The following is a 19,572-nucleotide window of genomic DNA, read 5'->3' as shown; positions in this document are numbered from 1 at the left end:
GGAGGACGTGTGCTTTGTGGTGATTTATGCTGCTGACCAAGCTCAAATGGAGGCTTGTAGAATCCTTCAGACGCCACCAGGTGACTTACTTGCTGAGAGTTAGGATGAGGGAGTCTGTTGCTGCTCTAATCTGGTTCTGCGCCTCCACGTGGGTCATGTCCTCCGCGTTGGTGTCGCCAATGGACACCACCCAGTCGCCGACACCGACACCAGCCTGAGCGGCCTTCCCGCCCGGGGTCAGCTGGAGGGAAAGAAAACAGAAACCAGATGTTAGGGAGATGTGTTTGGGGAGGTGGAGACTGAGTGGTAGAAGCTCCAAGGGCAAAAGTATAATTTTACTGTTTATAAAAATACACAGATGATGCTCGAGGAATTGGTCGAACACACAACTAGATGAGACTTGAACTTTAACTGTTTTTTTCTTTAGGTCATTTTGAGTTCCTACACAAAATGTCATTGAAAGCGGTTGAGTTGTTTTTCTGTAAAGAAATGTTAGAAATAAAATAATTATTTGAAAAAAATATATAACTTTTGATGCTTTTCCTCCATTTCACTATTGTTTTGTTATCCTAGTCAGTCAGTGATATATACACATATATAATGATATATTAGATATATCTAAATATACACATATTTCAAATCCAAACTTTAAAAAACTGCATTACAAACCTTTCCATCATACAGATAAGAGAAGCTCAAAACAAAGATATAGAATACCAAAAAATGCCCAGAAACGACTGTTAATCACAGTTAATAATCAGCTCAGGGAGTCTGTGTGTCTGGGCGTGACGGCCCCGTCGAGAGATTTCACTCAACACTACCAGGAACAGGCATAACATGTCATCATGATGTCATCAGCATATAATTTACTGCAGATGCAACTCGTGAAAGCCGCAGACACAAACCATATGTTACACAGAGTCACATCATTTACTGGAACAAAACATCCTCTATCCACCCCCCCCCCCAAATCGAGACAGGTAAGTCATTGACCTGTGTCACTGACGACTGACATCATTCTCTCACGCTGACACCGAATGCAGACGTACTGAGTCAGAGCCAAGCAGGGTGCGGTCTTGTGACACACAGACAGAACTTAGCCTGTACAGGTAGTAATGGTTTTTAAACACACGTGTGACACTGTCTGCCGTGAGCTCTAAAAACGCCAATATACACAGAGGCAATGCCACATCGTGTTTAGTTAGGGCTTAGTCAGCTTGCCCGTGCGGCTTAATAAAACTCTAGACTTGTGTCAAACTCTGAGATAAGTGGAGTACAAAGTGTTGGGCATCAGATAAGGGAGCGAGTTCTGGGATTTCGGGCAAAAACCCTATTAGGATTAGTCTCTGATGTCACGGATCCCTGCAAACGTTAGCTCATCAAAAGCTCAGAGGACTCAGCGGTTCAATCAATAGTTTTCTGCCACGTTCAGCTAAGCTATCACACTTGCCACTTTGATTTCCGTACATTAAACATAAACACTTGCGTGAGCGGGGAGGAAGTGTGCCCTGTGAAAAAACGATGACAGCTCAGGTTGAGAGAAGCGACTCTGCGCCTCTGAAAGACGACTTAGTTGGAGGCTGCCTCGAATCAAAACACGGCAGAGATAAAAATAGGGGGGGAAAGCATTCCTCGGAGGCGATGCAGGCTACCCTTATTTCACAGCCGAGTTCAAACACCACTTTAATTGCCTTTGATTTGCACTCACTGGAAGCAATTAGAAGGGTTAAAAAAGAAATAATTCCTCCAATTTAAAAAAGGAACTTCAGAGAGTTTCAACAGCTTCCACTGGAGGAAAACAACAATGATACGGACACATGTGATATATTCTTAAAGGGGGGCACGGCCTGGCACAGTGCCAGCGAGGTTTACTAGCATACAGGCTAATAAAACGTGAGCACCTTGTCCATTTTCAAAAAACAGGACAATTATTTTTTTGCTTTAAACAACAGAATATCCCATTAGTTGGAGCTAGAGAAGCGGCATCGCAAACCCCGAGGGAGCTGTACTTGTTAAATGGTAACTCAACAAACAGTCTTTAATCTACATAAAAAATTAAGGACTTAAAATATTACAAGATAGTGCAGTAATAGATGCCCATGCTGGAATGTGGACAGAAATCAGCAGCATTTAAAGAAGAATCAAAGAAGTGTTTAATGAGAATTGCACTTTGCAAAAACAGCTGGTCGAGGCTTATCTTGAAGTGGGGACTTTGATAAAACAGACAAGAACTAAAGTGAAAATCTGAATAAATGATTGGAGGAAAAGTCTTTTAAATGTTGTTGTACCGAGTATAAAAGGATCACTGATCTAATCCCACTGAGCATAGATTTTAAAGCAACTGCTTTCATCAAAACAATAGAGGAATGACATTTTTTTATTGAAGAATGGTGTCATCTCTCTGATAGAGCTTCACAGACTCGCAGAATAACTGAAGCAGCTCTGGAGGCTCATGGCCTAACACATCACCCACACGTTTACCTACTTGTTGACCGCTAATGCAAAGGTGAGGAAAGGAAAAGTATAAGAAGCCAGGGAGACTGCAGATTGTATATGTGCGTGTGTGTGTCTGTGTGAGTGGAGTTACTGATGGACACAAACACCTGTGCTCCTGGCTCAGGTTCACAGCGCAGCTGCTCCCTCACTTGAGAAGGCAGCAGTTAAAGTTGCTGCGCTCAGTCCTTTGGTTGGTGGGGGGCCGGCAGAAACCTTACACCTCCCCCAGCAGTTTGTCAATACAGCGAAGGACAGTGGAAAACATGTTCTTGAATGCAACGCGCTGTGCTAGTCCTCACAACAACCACACATAGAACATGAAGGGGCAGCCGTGATGTATGATAACATCTCGTAGCCGAGTCAGTTCCTCTGGTGCATGTAAATAATCAAGACTCAGCCTCATCCTGTCTTAAAATATTTTGTGCAAATGTGATTTGGACCTAATTTTAAACAGATGCCGTTATGTCTGAACAACCGAATACAGAATGACTGGGTTACCATCTTCACCTGTTTCAAGGCTTTTTGGCAGAGCGCAGCAGCAGGGCTGCTCTGGTGAGCTCAAATTTCAAAGAATTAGCCAACTTTTCAAAAACACACATTTTGAATTCACTTCTGAAGTGATTCTGTGGCGGTCCCTACAGGTGAGCCAGGGCCTCATACCCACTCTCCGCTGGATTCTCTTCTCTTTGGAGAAACCAATAACGCACTAGAGTTTATCTACAGCTGTGGATATACTGAACTTGTAACCCTGCACCAGCTCACTTTTATTCTTTCCATGGCTATTTGGGGGCCGAGAGACAGTCTGTCCTTACATCACTCACACAGCACAGCTGATGCAAAGCCATAAATATCCCTCTGAGAAATGGAAAACCAAACCTGCAAGCATGAGGCTGCCCCGTAACGACCGCAGTGGAACACCTCGCACTAACTCACCTTAAAACAGTGCTGCACTGATCACAACATGAGGCATTCATGCCTAAAGAGCCACAGAAGAAATGCCCCCCGCAGGCAATCCATCAGTAGAGGACTGAATTATTAATTCCACCCTCAAACAACAAGGCCTCTTTTCACTGAGTTTGTACGTGAGTGAGGCCATGCTTAAGAGTACACCACTGATGAAGCAACAGATGGCTTACAAGTCAAGACAAAGACACTGACAAACATAGACAAGACTCATTGACACATCCAGCTGTGGTGGCAGTGAGAGGATCACAAATCTCCCCCCTCGCTTATTGACATGACATCACCTGCAATTTCCTCCAAACATTTGATTTCAGTGGCGTAGCTCGTGTTTGTCGACAGAAACCAGATGGTGCTCAGGAGGCTCTGTTATAGTATCATATTGTTTATGGAATCACAGTGGCACAAGATCTGGGGCAGATATATGGAGGAAGTCCTCAGAGGGGCTCTTTTAAAGCTGGCTGCCCCCCCCGACTGTGGCCCATTCAACTGAAACCGATTTCCGAAGAAATCTTGCTTCCTAAATGTTATGCCTTTCCTGTTGAAACAAGATGTTGGCACATGTGGAGAGACATGCAGTTTTACTTAGGAGGGCCACCGTCCTTTCAAAAGAGAAAACAATATCAAAAACAAGGTCGGTCTGAAAAGAGTACTAGGGGCCTATTGGACACATGTCTAACCCTCGTTTGACCCATTAATGTGAGACAGCTCTCAGAGGATCAGGTACTCTAGACAGCATATATAGTTCTATAAACTATTACTGTCGGTACAACTGTTACACAAAGTTACATTTGAATTTTCCTCCATTTAGTCAATTACTTGGTTGTGATTTTACTAGTCATGATTAGAAATACTCAAGGGCGTAACTGTGGGTTGAACGTTGGGGGGTTAAGGTCAAATGACATGATCAAATACTGCTCAATGATTATTTATAACTAATGAATGATCGCTTGTTCTACTTTAGCAATAAATACCATTTATAGGTCATACATGTCAGATTATATCAACTAGCTAGTAGCCAAATTTGTAACCTCGTTCATGCAGCAAATCAAAATGAGTCAAGAAAACCAACCGCTGTACAATGTTCTATAACAGTCAACACTTTTCATTCAGTGCGACTACTGGAGGGGGTTGTGCAGGTTGGATTGATTATGGGGGAGAGGGGGAGGGGTTACAACAACCCCCTGTAAATTATGCCCTAGGTCCTACTCTTTCTTGGAAAACATCTGTATAATGTCGACTGTCCCTTCGGGACTCAAAAACAATATTGTTAATATCATCAGGGTTATTGAAGCTTGCATTTCCACACCAACAACACATTTATAAGATAAGGCTTTTATTGAAAACTGAAAGTGAGGAATTAAAAAGATGTGGTTCTTTAAAAGGATGGTAGGGTGGAGCAGCGTTGAGGGATATGTCCTGTGTTTTAGAGAAGAGGTTCCTAAACCTTTCGGCCCATGACCTCAAAAAAAGCCATTCAAGACTAGTGACCCCCGTTATCCCACAGAATAAAGAAATCCAAAGAAGTCCTGTTGTGCTGTAAACTGAACTGCTGTAGCTGATGCTGTCGCTAAACGCCTCATGACTCACCAGGAGAAATGTATTTTTTCAGAGTTTGTAACAAATATGGTATCTCACAGCCACACGGGAGAATTGCTGCTTTGGGAACCACTGTTTTAGAAAGTGACTCATACTAGTCAGAAAATATGTGATCATATCATAGACTGTGCTGGTTCTGTCTGAACACTTTTAAATACAATTCAAATGCCGGTAACAATATACTCCCGAGACATATAGACATGCATGTTCACCAAAGCACAATAGCATCCAACCCATGTTCAAACATGATATAGAGATGGAGCTCACAAAGTGAAGTATATTGACATGTAGGGTTGTGACCACTATCACCGTGTCAGTATGAAAAAGAAAGACATTTGAGTTAAACAGAGAAATGGGCCTTTTCTTGATTAATCTATTATAGTTTCCTTTTCCCTTCATGGGATGAGGAAAGGCCGTTTTCAGGATAGAAGTTCTAAAACAAGCACTAAACTAAAATGACAATAGGTAATTTCCAAGGAAGAGTGATACTCAAAACTGTCAAATAAATGTTTTTCAGTTAATAAATGGGTCTATTTATGTTACGTCAAACATTTATTTTTCCTTTTACAGTGACTTAATGGTTTCTCTTGGCCTGATCTCCGATCCTCTGAAATCACTGGAAAGTATCACAGAGGGACTTGGGGGAGTCGATCATATGGACGAGGAGAGTGAGTGTGGAAGAGTGGACACAGACAGGAGGCAGGGGATTGTTTGCTGGCAGCGACGGGGTGGACACGAGAAAAATCTCAGGAATGCTGAGAAAGCGTAGCTTTCCAGGCTCGCAGACAGAGGAGGAAGGAAACATGAGCATTCATAGACCATAGAAACCGTTTACTAAAGAACACACACATACACACACAGACACACCAGGTAACAAGTCACAGACCCAAAACTGTCCAAATCAATACAAGTTGATCACAATCCCCAGTTATAAGTACTTCAAATACAAGGCACATAAATGAAAATTATGTTATTGATTGTGTCACAATGAGACCAAACCCAGATTCTTTAAATAATAATGATCGCTAAATAAATCCCCTCGAAAACCACACTAATTATCATGTAATCTTTACAAAAACACTTAGATCATTGATCTTTGCTCAGTTATCACTAACAATCTCTTTGCCTCACAGCATTTTACTGAGGCTTTTGTCCTGTCACTCCACATGCTCGTCATTCTGTAATCGCTTTTAGCGGACTGTCTGGGGCTGAGATACTTATCTCATCGGCTACAAGCCAGTAACGAAAAAAGACCACCCACTAAATTCATCCAATCTAAGCCCAGCGAGTGCACGCCTGACTTTTCTTCCTGTTACTAAGGGATCCTGTATATCTTGGAGGTTTACATCCCCTCGTTGGGCTGTTTTCATCCTCTGCGACTGTGTGATTCACTGTCGAGGCTTTTATGACAACCTAGAGGAGGGCCGGCAGCCTCTGAAAGGTAAAGAGAGAAAGCCTGTCACGTCTTTATAACTCCTGGACCCCGAGGCCTGCACGGGCTGCTGGAACAAACCACAGAGATATTAGCCACTGACCGGTTGTTAAGGCTCCTGCCATAGAAATATGTTTTTGCTTTTTTACAGATTGTGAGAGACAATCAATCTTACACCATTTGCTTTAACCAACCTGGTCGCAGGTTGTATAGCAGATTACACAAAAACTACCACGAAACTTGGAAGCAGTGTGGGTCAGGGAAGAAGCCATTAAATGTTGTTGGAGATCTGGTTCAGGAGGGGAGGATTCAATAATTGTGTTCCCTAACTCCTCATCATTAGAAGATTTTTGCATTTTGAGACAGTTTCATTGATGTCTCAGTGAATAATTCATGGTCTGGTTTGTGCAATTTGGAGCAGATCCCAAATAAATCTGGATCTATTGAATTTAAATGAGTTTGAATCTGGACTGTTGGGCCTCCGCGGAGGTCTACGCCCCAAAGTGCCCTTCTAGTTTTTGTTCTCAGAGAGTAAACTAATCAGCACAAACCGGTGTACCTGGATTGCAGAAAAACTGGACCCTAGCACCGGCTGATTAATCAAGATAATTCACCTACGAGTAATGACTCACCCACTGACGTTTCACCTACAGTACACCTTGCCCGCGTCTGGATGGAAATTCCTGTAAGCCAGCCACTGTGCCCTGCCGAAAATCCCCGTTTTGTTCTGGGGCCCATTTGTTAAATGAAGTTTGTTATTTTATGGGAAGAAGAAAATGTTTCTTGTCATGAATCCAAGGAAAACATTGTGTTTCTGACTGCTGTGCCTGCCGGAGAGCAGAGCAGATACAGGACGTGTACTGACAAGGCAGGTGATAACTGCTGCCCTCACCACAGGATTACACTCACAGTGTGCGCAGTGTGATGCTACTTACAAAACCTTGTATACTCTGAACACCAAACCATCCCAGGCAACACACAAAAGTTCACGACTTTACTGCTGCTTTTCGTCTTTTATAACCAGGGCTGGGCAATAAAACAACATCAATCATTATCACAATACAATTTGCATCAATAGCAATACAACAAAGGCTCATTGCATATTGATAAATTGCTTAGGCATTGTCCAATCACAATAAGGAGATATAACATAATTGATCAACCTCAGACTTGTTAAATGTTTTGCTGTTTATTAAGTGTTTGTCGTTCTCTGCTCATAGAGAAGAGTATAAAACCACAAACTTCTCTCAGGAGCAAAAATTAAAAGAAAGAAATAATAATGCGACGTTAATTTGATAACTACTGATATCAACTGGTATGCCATTTTTTATCTTGATATGATTTGTGGCCATATCGCCCAGCCCTAATTATAACTGTGTGACAGTAACAACTAAGAGACAAAAGGATAGAGGGCCTAGCTACAGTGTTTGAATGACTGTGGGGTAACCTTGTCTGGCTGAGAACAAGACCGACCCATATTTAGTATCCAATTAACACCCAATTATCTCTGAAATAGGTCACAGCAAATATTTGACAGAATTAATAAATGCAAATCAGTTTAGCATTAATAGATCACACCAGCCTCGAAGGTAGCAATAAAACAATGACCAATGGAGAGAGTGAATGATAAAATACCAGATCTGTGTGTGCAATAGCTGGCAGCAATGTTGGAAGCATTTTTCTGTGTGCGCACGCGTGTGCGACTGCGAGTGTGAGGCTGTGTGTTTGTCAGGCAAAGCAGCACTGCACTTATAAGGCCTGGAAAGTGGGTTGCTGCTCTCCTCAACAGCAACGTTAGTTTACAGAGTTATTCGAAAATGCATTCAGTGAAGAGGCAGTGACCGAACATGGAGAGTAGGACAGCGCTGGAATAAACTAATGACAGCCAGTCGCTGTGACCGGAGAATGATGTCAATGCAAAGGTGCTGCACGTTAACACCGACTGGATAAGGGTTGGTATACACAGCATCAAATGAGAGTGATAGGAAAAATGAAAAACCCTTTTACTATGCAACGCCGAACAAATGAGAGATGATATTATGTGGTGACCGAGCTTGTATTGAACACTCTTCTTCAAAGACTTGGCTTTTCACACAGAAGTTTGTGCGGACCTAAACGACTCTGCAGGAAGATCTCGAACGCTAATCTGGTCTAAGTTGTGAAGAGGCCACGGTGATGGAGGCGGCAGAGTAGTAGGAGTTGAAGTGGACACCGAAAACAAAATAAGTTTCTTACCCTTGACACGGTGAGGGGCATGCTGAAGTCCTTGCCACCCTGCAGCCTGAAGCCCCAAGGCGCCGGGCCGCTGAGGGTCACCGAGTATACATTCATAGCCTTGAGGGAGAGAAAGGAGGAAATGGTTATGTATGTTTTTTTATTTATATAGCGCTTTTCTAGTCTTGATTACAGTAAATTTTTTACATTCACCCATTCACACACACATTCATACAGTGCATCTAATCGCAGCACTTAGTTATTCTATGGGGGGCCATTCAGGGTTTAGCATCTTGCCCAAGGACACATCGGCATGGAGATGGGTCAGACTTGGGATCGAACCGCGACCTCCCGGTTGGAGGACGACCACTCTACGCCTCAGCCACAGCCGAAACTGTGTGTTAATTAGGCCAAAAGCTAAACATCATGATTACATGAAAATCGGCCTACTGCTAGTTGTCTCCAACACAAACGCGTGTCCTGTTTTAAGAATAACCATGTTGCATGAATAGACTAAAGGCCTCCTTTGGCAGAAATAATCAATTTCACTCTGCGACGGGACATTTGCATAAAGTACAAGACACTGAAATACCAGTGGAGCTGCTGGGACACAACATTCAAACATTTATCAACGCGCTAACTAATAGGTTGTCACCCCTTGCATCATAATGTGAGGGGAGCGTTTACACCCAGGCCCCGGTACAGAGTGTAACAAAGTGTGCTACCATGCAGACCGAGCGCTGTAGGAAACATCTGCGTCATAAATCACCAGGACAATAAGAACAACAGTGATATTCAACAATTACTTATAATCAAATATGGGCCCAAATTCCCAAAACATGCACATCTTCTATATTTTGCATAATTAGTACAACGGTTCAACCATGAAGACACTGTGGGACGATTTCCCCCACCAGAGCCACTTATTGACAGTGGATGGCATGGCACTAAATGACCAGGTAATTTTAAGAACCCGAGGCAACCTGACACCCGGGGCTACGTCACTTGCCCTTATTGCTGTGCTACTGACCCCTGTACCTGCACCCCCGACTCCTCCTGCCCCAGCCCTACCAGGTGTCAGTCACTGCTCCTCCTGACACACGCTGCCAGCAAACCCTTAGACGCCGCCAAGCAAAAAACCTACCTTGTCCTCAAGGGCAGGCCACTAGCCCAAACCTGGGAGACAGCGAGGAGAGAGAGAGAGTCAGTAAGCTAGGGCAAGCAGATTCCCTCAACGTTGGCAAACCCTGCTCTCTCCCCCCCCCCCCGAACACCGTCCGTGACACAGGCAAGCCTTAGCCTCTCCTCGCTCCTCAGAGGCTATATAAGGAATGTAAAACTACACCAAACTATTTCAGCCCAACACCCACATGAGTCACAGAGCGCAGGGGTGGGGTGGGGTAAGGGGGGGGCCAAGGAGGACGGAGAAGAGGTAACGTCAACCACCCCGACATTCTGGCAACCGCCGGCGACATAAAAGCCAAATGGATATATGGAGGCCGTAGGAATAGAGTGCACAAGAGAGGCAGCAGACAGACACGGCTGAATTAAACCAATATGGACGTCCACCTTCTCTCTGTGGAGGCCATGAAACGCAGAGCAACCACACCGGCAGTTATTTCATATTAACATCAAATGACCTCACTTTGCAAGGACAACGTCAAATAAACCAGGGACGAGGTTATAGCTCATATTGAGGGCGAAAGAGGGGGAAATGGTTCATGTCTCAAATGCTATAAAAGCAACCAGCCAAGCAGCACAAATGATCCCATCCATAAAACCTGCAAATCCTAATAGAAAGGACTTTCCATGTTGTTGTGTCGATGCACTAGGGTCAAAACTTTCCAGAGCATATAAGCAACAGGGTTCACTAGATTAGTTTACTGTCATTATGCCGTATCATGTGTTAAGTCCAGGAATCTAAGAAAATCTGTTATAAAGTTAGACTGCCTGAGATCCTAATATTGCAAAAAAAACAATAATGGCAACAGATAATGGAGGTTGTATCACTTGTGTCAACAGTTTATATTCGTACTTTTAATTGATTATATTTAGATAATGGAAGTAACAGTATGTGTGTGCGGATGTATTTCAGTTAATTCAAAATACTACTCTCTGTAAGCAAGTGGAGAGATATAAATAAACTGCTCTGTTGTGTATGTACGTTCGTATTAATTCAAGTGACGCTATTCCTGCTTATGGTCCGGCTATTTATAAACCCCACTGGTGTCCCCACACTGAATCTATGGGAACTTTGTGAAGGAAGTGCTGAACAGCCCACTCTCCTCAAACACACTGATATTGCAGGATTCTTTATTTCCCGGCTGCTGCACACAACCATTAGCTTGTGTAGTTTTCTTCTATACGACTCCAGAGTGTCCAAGACAATAATTAGCAACAGGTAATTAAAGGCTACGGTGAGAGCGGTGAATCAGCGGCATTACAGCGCAAAGCCTGAGATATAACCAGCCAACACAACAGAGGAAGAAGAAAGAAGTCAATAGAAAGACAAAGTCTGGGCTCTAACAAAGTAGTTCCCGGTGCCTCGGGTTGAAGTAGCCAACGCTATACCGTGCACAGTGCGGAGCTCAGAACAGCCCATTCAATGACTCCCACCGCGGAGGAGAAAGTTGCCTTCACACAGGGAAAAGTTACACTAACTCACGGAGGAATGCAATTCAAACGCGTCGGGGACAGAGGGGGGAATCTTACCTCCGTTCCGTCCGTGTGTTCGCCGGACATCTCGTCTCGGTGCGCCGGTAGAGGAGAAGAAGTTCAGTGGGTAAGTAGCGGGTTGGCTCTCGGACTTCCTTGAAGCCTCCGTGGATCCCTGGTGAGCAGCAGCCTCCTTCCCTCAAAGTGTCTTTTAGCTGAGCCCCGGCGGAAACGTCACAGGTCACGTGACACATCCGTCTCCCTGTGGGAGTCATGGGAGGCCTCATTTTGAAGATACTGCATTAACATAACATGCAATACTTTACCAAGAGTTATAATCTAATACCATGTTATACTCTAACACGAGCTCTATGTAAGACTTTACCAACATCTCTTTAAGTTAAAATAAAACATTATATAATACTTTACCACGATCCCTGTGAGTTATAATTAAAGAACATGTGATACTAGACCACGATCTCTGTAAATTATAATAAAATAATGTTTAAAATAAAGCCTCTTACATCTGATTTAAATCCGTATAACTCTGTGGTGGACGGAACATCTGAAATACATTCAAATATTGATTTTAAAAAAAAATTCAACAACAGTAATGTTAAGCACATTTTCATCCACTATATCTGATACATTTTAATCTTCCTCTTTTTTTAACCGCGGTGAGGTAACATCCAGATAGAAAAAAATAAGTGGAACAAGTGGGAACAAATATTGTGCAAATGCTGAGTGCCGCTTTCTCATAAGTTATATTTTAACATGCTTTTGAAATGTATGTACATGTTGGATATAATTGAACGTAACTCAGCAATGCAAGACTCTTATCTGCAATGGAGAATGTTATTGGGGCAGAGATAGGATTACTTTACTATTGTTGTTAGTTAGGTTATAGATATATAATGACCTGGTCCGCCTCTGTGACTCTGCCATATTGTGAATGTACCACAATGCCACTGACAGAACTGACACACAGTATTTATCAGATTAAAGACAACATTATGCATCATCCTCGAGTAGTGGCAGCTTAACAGTTGTTCAATTTGTTTGCAGAGCTGCATTTTATTCATACAATTTGCTAATGATGGAGGTTGTGGGTCAATGTTATAAATATTGTCTTTGAATGTTAATATTGATGTATGTGTGTAAGATAGATAGATAGATAGATGGATATTAATCCCGTCGGAAATTTAGGTCATCCAGTAGCTTATACACTTAACCGACATACATACATAAAACACATATACATAGGTAGAACATTGCAGATACAGGAACATGAATGGGTCCGACCCTATGGTACAGAACGCAATGATGTAATTGTGTCAGTGTCAAAGTGTATGAAAGTGTTCACGTGCTGCTGGAGTGTATAGTACAAAAATATATATATATAAATATAAAACAACAATATATATATATATATATATATATATATATATATATATATATATATATATAAGATTATGTAATGTAAAAGGTAAAAGTCTGTGCAAGGGGCTGGTATAGCCAGTAAAGGGATGGACAGTGGGTTGGTATGTGATGAGATGAGAAGAGTAGAGAAGAGACGTTGACGTTTTTAAAAGGCACTGATGATAATTATTATTAATATTAGTATTATTATTAGTAGTAGTAGTGGCAGTATAAGTAATAGTATAAGTAGTAGTAGTAATATAAGTTGTACTAGTAGTAGTAACACAGAAGAGTTGCAGCAGTTGACCAGCAGATGGAGACACACCCCAACTAAAGGGAGCTGGCACCCCGGGGTGCTTCTCTGCCTCATCATCAGCAGATCAAGTGAAGAAATCATGAATCATCAGTGAGGCCTCAGCTCGAAGCTGTCATTGTTTAATACAGACGCTTTCATTACCTGTGCTGCTTGACATAACTGATATCCGAGAGGAAATAGTACATCTTGAGCTAGTTTTTAATTGACGTTACCGATCTGTAACGTGGGGCTTTGACATTAGCTAGCCGAACCTGTCAGGCGCAGGGCAACTTGTAAACACTTTGTGAAAGATGGCTGACAACGGAGCCCCACCGGCTGCTGAAGAGGACCCGGCCGCGGCTTTCCTGGCCCAACAGGAGAGCGAGATCGCGGGGATAGAGGACGACGGAGACGGGTTCGGGGCACTGGAAGGAGCCAACGGCCACCAGCAGCAGGAGCCGGAGCCGGAGTCAGAGCCGGCGCCGCCCGAGCCTCAGCCTCAGCCGGCCAGCTATGGCAAGTTTGTGCTAACCTCAGCCGCGGCTAGCAAGCAAACCAGCGAACTGAAGCTAAACTAAAAGAGTTGGCGAACAATGGTTCCGTCACAATGTGTTTATAACATCATCACTGGTTGATGCAGTCGTGTGGTTCAGTCACTTTGCACTGTCCAGTCTGTTTATTGATTTAACTAACGCAACGTTAGCTGCGGTTTAGCCAGCTAGCATGGTGCGTTTGTTTGCATAGTGAGAGCTATAGCGTTAATAAATGCTTGTGATTTATCATCTGAATCATTGGACATGTGAAGCTGTGGCCACCACCTTTACAACACTGTACTAACCAGCATGTAATAACGTGAGGTCGTGTAGCTATAACACAGCTAAATGATGTTAGCTAGCTGTTAGCACCATTCTGGAAAATCCAGTCCTGTGAAGTGACAACATCAGCGGTCAAACAGGTGCTGCTGCATTCTCTCATTGTGAACTGTGACAGGATCAGATCAGACACCAGATCTAACACCAGTTAGCCCATGGGACGAGGGAGGGCGGCTGAACTGAATTCCAGATTAACGTTAAATAACAGTAAACCTTGTTTTCTCATCACAATGTCAGACGCTTTCGAGGATGAGTCTGCCACAGTGAATGGGGACATGTTTCAGGTGAGAGAGTCCACACACCTTCAACCTGTCTCTGACACTGTGTGTGTGTGTGTGTGTGTGTGTGTGTGTGTGTGTGTTAGTCTGTCTGTCTGTGTATGTGTGTGTTAGTCTGTCTGTGTGTCTATGTGTGTGTTTGTGTGCTCCATCAAATACTTGGTTTCACTCTCCCTGTTTTTTTTCATATTGTGTGTGTGTGGTGGATTTACCGATCTAAGCAATATTTAAATCACAGACCAGTTTGTAATGGAGTCAGTGTTTCTCGTCCCTAAAGGAGTCCAATGGCCCGACAGACAGCTATGCAGCCATCGCCCAGGTGGACATTCAGAGACAAGAGCCGGAGAGTTTACGCAAGTGGAGGGAGGAGCAGAAGACACGCCTTGAAGTGTTAGGTGAGCAATCATGGTTTCACTGGGTTAATAATCAGCCCGTCTACTGGTCTTCAGTTAATGCTCGCTGCCCGGCGCATCACTGGGATAGAAAGACATGACCCCTGTGCCTGCCTCCCCACACTGGCTCCCTGTTAAATGTCCTATTGATTTTACAATTCTATTGCCCACTTTAAATAGCCTTGCACCAAAGCACCTTTCAGATATATTGACCCGGGTACAGGCTGTAGACTGCTATGATCTGTGGATGGAGCCCTGCTGCTGATCCCAGGTCTCACCTTGTTACACAGGTTGACCGAGCCTTTGCTTTCAGAGCCCGGTGAACTCGGACTAGTTCTCCTGCTTCATCCCTTTTTAGAACATTTCTCTAAAATTATTGATATTGACTCTTATTCATACGGATTAATAGTTAAAATAACTCTATCTATTTATCTCTGCTCATGTTTTATTGCTATAAACTCATTGTTTCTTCTTTGTAAGGGCTTTGTAGCCTTAGTTTGTAGCTGTAATGTGTCACAGTGACTGTGACATTTTGTTGTGTGCATCCTTACCCTGTCTGATTATTCATTTGTTCTCCTCCTCTGTCCTCCCCTCTGCTGGCGACTCTGCTCTCTGCCATCTCGTCCCTCACTCAGACTCGGCATCCAAGGCCGCTGAGGCCGAGTGGAGAGAGAAAGCCAAAAAGGAGCTGGAGGACTGGCATGTGCACCAGAACGACCAGATGGAGAAGAACAAGGCCAACAACAGGTTAGTGTCTGACATGCCCCCTGTTAACATGCAGAGATGGAACAGTTGGATTATCATTATGATCCGATGAGGCCATAATCGCTACAGGAACGCTGCCTTGTCAGCTTCACAATTCCAAGTGCCGTATGGGCAGATTGTCATTTTTCTCAGTAGAACTCATTCAAAATGGTTTTGATTATATGTCAAGTCATCTGCACTGTGTGGATACAAAATCACCATGACAACAAGATTATGTATTGGGTGAACTTTGAAATATTTTGTAAACTTAAATGTGTTGGGCGTACTTACTGCACCAAAGAATCAAATGTCAGAGGGATTCTTATGATGTAACTGCTTCATGTTTAAAAGCATTAAAGTCAGCGGAAGTCACTGTTTTACATTATGTTTACACTATTTCTCAGACTTTTTTTCCCATTTTCTTCACCGAGCTAACCGGTGCTTCTCTCACACTTTCCAACAGACTCTGTCCAAGTCTGGCACGGTATCACTCTGCATCTATGGCTCTCTAGTGTTTGCTAGTTTCTTCCTCTGCTGCCCGTGAAAGCACTGAGAGACAAACGTCTGATCAGATATCAGTCGAGATTTGAGTACAGTTAAAAATGCATGGAAAACAAAATGGGAAGCTTGCTACCTGCAAAGAATGCAAACGGCAGAGAGCATTCGTGTGTCACTGACCTGTTTTTCCCAAGCTTGTTTATTTGCAACAGTTCATTACATCTAAAACCTTTTTCCATTTTCATTTCCACCTCATTGGAATTGTTTCTCAGCCGCTGACGTAATCCTTCTAATGCAGACCCTAACTTTTCACTGCCTGTTGTTTGACACTGATCCTGTTCTCCTCTCTCCGTCTTTCCCCTGCTTACTTGGCCTTGCCTGCGTACTAGGATTGCTGACAAGGCTTTCTACAAACAGCCCAACTCTGATGTTATAGGCTTTGTGTAGGTTTAGAGTTCTTTCGCTTTTAAGTGTTGTTTATTGTAACATATCAATATATGATTTTCATCCAAATGCATGCATGAACACCAAAATGACCAGTTTGATTTTTTGGGGAGGTTTAATTTTGCATTTCTTGCTTTTTCCAATTTGATTTCCAAATATTTTACGTGTCTCAATCAGTGTTTGATTGTTATGAAGAAATGCATGAAATAATTGTGGATCGTATGCACAGGGTCCACATGATGGAGAACCATGTTTGGCTCAGAAAAGGTTTGCTTTTGTAGAAACTGTTCTGAAAATGGCTGCAACTCATTCATGTCTTCCGTTCGTCTTCCCCCCCACCCGCAGAGCATCGGAGGAGGCCTTCCTGGCCGAGAGTGACGGCGACAGCCCGGGATCGGAATGGGAGCGAGTGGCCCGCCTCTGTGACTTCAATCCCAAAACCAACAAACAGGCGAAGGATGTTTCTCGAATGCGCTCGGTTCTCATCACTCTCAAACAGACGCCTCTAGTTCGCTAAAGAGGAGGTCGCAGGGAGAGCCGCCTTCTTCGAGAAACATTGCCTTTTTTTTCCAGTTTTAACCTCACGTCACACCACAAAGAGTTTGTACGCCCTTTTCCATAAGATTACTGGTATGTTTATAACCGTCTCAAAATCCCGCTTTTCTCGATGCCTGTTATATTGAAGTAATTATACTTAGCCTCACCCCTCTGAGAGAAGACGGACTGCTCCTTTAGCTGATCAGTTCTTTCACTGCTACTACATGAGAAAATATTGTTACTGTAAGTTAAACATTTTTGCCTTTTCCTTCCCTTTTAACTTATACATTTTTATTAGGTCAACTTTATTGCATGTCTCTGCCAATATTTTGGATGCACATGTTTTAGTAGTTTTTATAAATTTGCGTTACATTATTTGAGCACTGTTAGGGATTAGATTGTAACCACTTATGCCTCTCATCGACCATAACTAATGCTCTGTTCACATTTGTTCTTATAACCCAAATGAAAGTAGATTGCATATTTTTCTCTTTCACCTACATAAGCTTTTTTCTTTCTTCAATTAGGCAAAAAAAAAAAAAATCCAACCAAAGATCTCTTCTAGCATCGAAATTATCCAGAGTTCACTTCATTAAACATTGTTTGGTATTTTTCTCATCTCACCGGTTTTCTCAGCAGACGTTTTATGCACCATTTTGTGTCACACTCGATGTGTTTTATATTTTTTAAAACAGCCGTCAATGAGGTGTCAGTTTCAGCAGTGATGTCTGCACATTGTTTCACATGTTGCCTATTTGGACTTAATGAAGACAGGAGAAGTGAATGTTACCAGGGAACTGGAAAATAAAACAGTTGAGTACGATCCCCTAAATTTATCTGTACTTAAAAATATTTACCGGCTATTGACTTTTGCCAAACAAAAACACCCTGGAGGTCGTCACTGGAATCCCAGTTTGTTCCACTGGTGTGAGAGGAGCTAAAATTACATGTGGCCCAATGCCAACATCCATCTGAACTTTATCAGACTCCCTCCTGGACTGTGCTGCTAAAAGTGCTGGATTCAATTTAAACACTTGTTTTAGCATAATGTTAAAAAACACAATCATTGGACCAAGAAGTGCCCAGGAGCAAGTTGTGTCTAGTTCTTATTCTTTGAAGGCACGATGCAGATTTGTTTTATTTTCATGAGTCACACTTAACTAGCCACCAGAATGCCTCTGCATAGATAAGGTAACTTCACAAAGTGCTGTGTCATTCCTAGATCTTTATTTGGAGCCCTCCCTATCCTATGACTTTCATTGAGTCCAAGACTCTTAAGTGGACGTTTAGACTGGGTCAGTCTTTGTCTGGAGTCCTAATGTTTTAACCTGCTCACCCCAGCCAATCAAATAAAAACTCTTCACATAAAATGTCCACAGTGATTGTTTATTAATTTAAATAACTTGTTTAAGAAATAGATGTCCCCAGACAACCGTTGTGAGTGTGATGTTTTATTGTAAATAACACACAGGACACCAGATTGAAATTTACATTTATATATCAGAAGAAGGTCAGGTGTTGTATAGATAATTCTAGTGGTGATTCAAGAAGAGCAAGAAGCAAGAAACCATTTATATTATTTGTAATTTTGCTTTGGTGCTATTATAGCATCGTTAAATAAAAAAAATCATCCTCGCTTCCTTGGTCAGGTCAGAATCATATTGTATTAAGTTTGTCCATAGTTATATCCTGAAATAAATTATTTTACCACCATGAGTTGTTTTCAAACAACATAAATACAATGTTGAAAACAATACTTTGCTCAGTGGCTCTGAGCTGGACCGGGGTTTTCTGCGAGTAGTGTGGTGGTAAAATGAAATCAATAATGGCACGAGGTGTGGAAGGGGTCGCCGCTACTTGGATCGCAGAGCCGTGGTAAAGACACCGATAATAATGGCAACTACAGTGAATCCCTGAGCAGCGATACGTCCCCTCATCAGCAGCTGGGACTGCCTGGTCTTCCCTTGTTGGAAGGAACGGAGTCCAAATATCAGTGCTCCCGCCGTTGCCAAACAACCTGGAGATCAAACAGGAAGTGGCAGATTAGAGACAGAAACTGACAGGTGGTGAGCACCTACTGCAACTAATAATGTCACATACAGGGAGAAGATGAAGGCTTAACATACTACTGTACTGTCCTTTGGTACAAGTACAAGTGAAGTCTGGGTTGGACTTATTCAAATAAAGGAAACCACCAAAACTGTATAGAGTTTAAAGTCAGGTCTCAACAATAAAGGGTCATTTTACACAAATCAGTCTTGACCAGTCAGCATCACAATTTTAAAATATATGTTTAGGAAATTTGTAAGTTAATGTACAGGCTATATAAACACACAGACACACATACACAGTTTATATATCTGTGTGTGAGAACCAACTCTCTGTCACACACACTGCAGCAGCTTAGCCAGTTTCTCTGGTGTTAGCTCAGGTTGAGACCGTTTCATACAAACCTCAGCTGTGTGTGTTTGTGTGGTTCAATCCAACCGGGCTGCAGGATGAAGGACAGTGACTTGTGTAACTCACCTATGGGGACGAACGGGTTCTCCTTGGTTTTCCTCGAGAGTTTCTCTTTGAACGTCTCGTCCCTGGTCAGGATGGACGGGTTGAACCCCTCAATGACCGGGGGTCCGTCCTCGAACCCTGGCAGAGGGGCTTGAGCTGTGTGTCCCGGAGCCGCTGGTGTCGTAACAGCCGCCATGTTGGAGGAATCTCGGTGAGCCGCGGAAGTGAAGGT

At 42.9% G+C, this 19,572-nt stretch overlaps 3 protein-coding genes across 6 annotated transcripts in view; 1 reads left to right on the top strand and 2 right to left on the bottom strand.

Moving 5' to 3' along the window:
* pdlim7 (PDZ and LIM domain 7) overlaps positions 1–11,570 on the bottom strand; it is a 33,212-nt gene extending 21,642 nt beyond the window's left edge. For 3 of the 4 annotated variants that reach the window (XM_053428126.1, XM_053428122.1, XM_053428125.1), the window contains exons 1-3: positions 11,414–11,570; positions 8,723–8,821; positions 90–241 (exon numbers count right to left, since the gene is read on the bottom strand). In XM_053428126.1, the coding sequence (XP_053284101.1) occupies positions 90–241; positions 8,723–8,821; positions 11,414–11,443 (281 nt within the window). In that variant the 5' untranslated portion in view covers positions 11,444–11,570. Of the gene's footprint in view, positions 1–89; positions 242–8,722; positions 8,822–9,845; positions 9,991–11,413 lie in introns of those variants that run through there. The other variant, XM_053428124.1, reaches the window with a different exon arrangement.
* A 1,546-nt stretch (positions 11,571–13,116) lies between these two features.
* On the top strand, positions 13,117–18,209 carry cltb (clathrin, light chain B). The gene is made up of 6 exons (XM_053428120.1): positions 13,117–13,539; positions 13,582–13,594; positions 14,191–14,226; positions 14,498–14,615; positions 15,248–15,359; positions 16,644–18,209. Exons 1-6 carry the CDS (start codon positions 13,382–13,384, stop codon positions 16,813–16,815), a joined length of 609 nt encoding a protein of 202 aa, XP_053284095.1. The 5' UTR covers positions 13,117–13,381; the 3' UTR covers positions 16,816–18,209.
* Positions 18,210–18,270: 61 nt separating this feature from the next.
* Positions 18,271–19,572, bottom strand: higd2a (HIG1 hypoxia inducible domain family, member 2A). Its single transcript, XM_053428119.1, has 2 exons — positions 19,362–19,572; positions 18,271–18,852 (listed from the first exon to the last, which is right to left on the bottom strand). The coding sequence occupies exons 1-2, from the start codon at positions 19,534–19,536 to the stop codon at positions 18,689–18,691; spliced, it is 339 nt and encodes a 112-aa protein (XP_053284094.1). The 5' UTR covers positions 19,537–19,572; the 3' UTR covers positions 18,271–18,688.

This window comes from Pleuronectes platessa, chromosome 8 (genome assembly GCF_947347685.1).
Source record: "Pleuronectes platessa chromosome 8, fPlePla1.1, whole genome shotgun sequence".
Lineage (NCBI taxonomy): Eukaryota > Metazoa > Chordata > Actinopteri > Pleuronectiformes > Pleuronectidae > Pleuronectes > Pleuronectes platessa.
This window is presented reverse-complemented; position numbering and strand designations above follow the sequence as displayed.

What these genes read in the sequence shown, in the direction of transcription:
- higd2a (XM_053428119.1), bottom strand. Translation starts at nt 19,536, where the DNA reads ATGGCGGCTGTTACGACACCAGCGGCTCCGGGACACACAGCTCAAGCC. An exon ending in GAACCCGTTCGTCCCCATAG is followed by an intron (nt 18,853 to 19,361) that starts GTGAGTTACACA and finishes TTTGATCTCCAG; the next exon opens with GTTGTTTGGCAACGGCGGGA.
- cltb (XM_053428120.1), top strand. Translation starts at nt 13,382, where the DNA reads ATGGCTGACAACGGAGCCCCACCGGCTGCTGAAGAGGACCCGGCCGCG. An exon ending in TGAATGGGGACATGTTTCAG is followed by an intron (nt 14,227 to 14,497) that starts GTGAGAGAGTCC and finishes TCGTCCCTAAAG; the next exon opens with GAGTCCAATGGCCCGACAGA. An exon ending in GACACGCCTTGAAGTGTTAG is followed by an intron (nt 14,616 to 15,247) that starts GTGAGCAATCAT and finishes TCCCTCACTCAG; the next exon opens with ACTCGGCATCCAAGGCCGCT.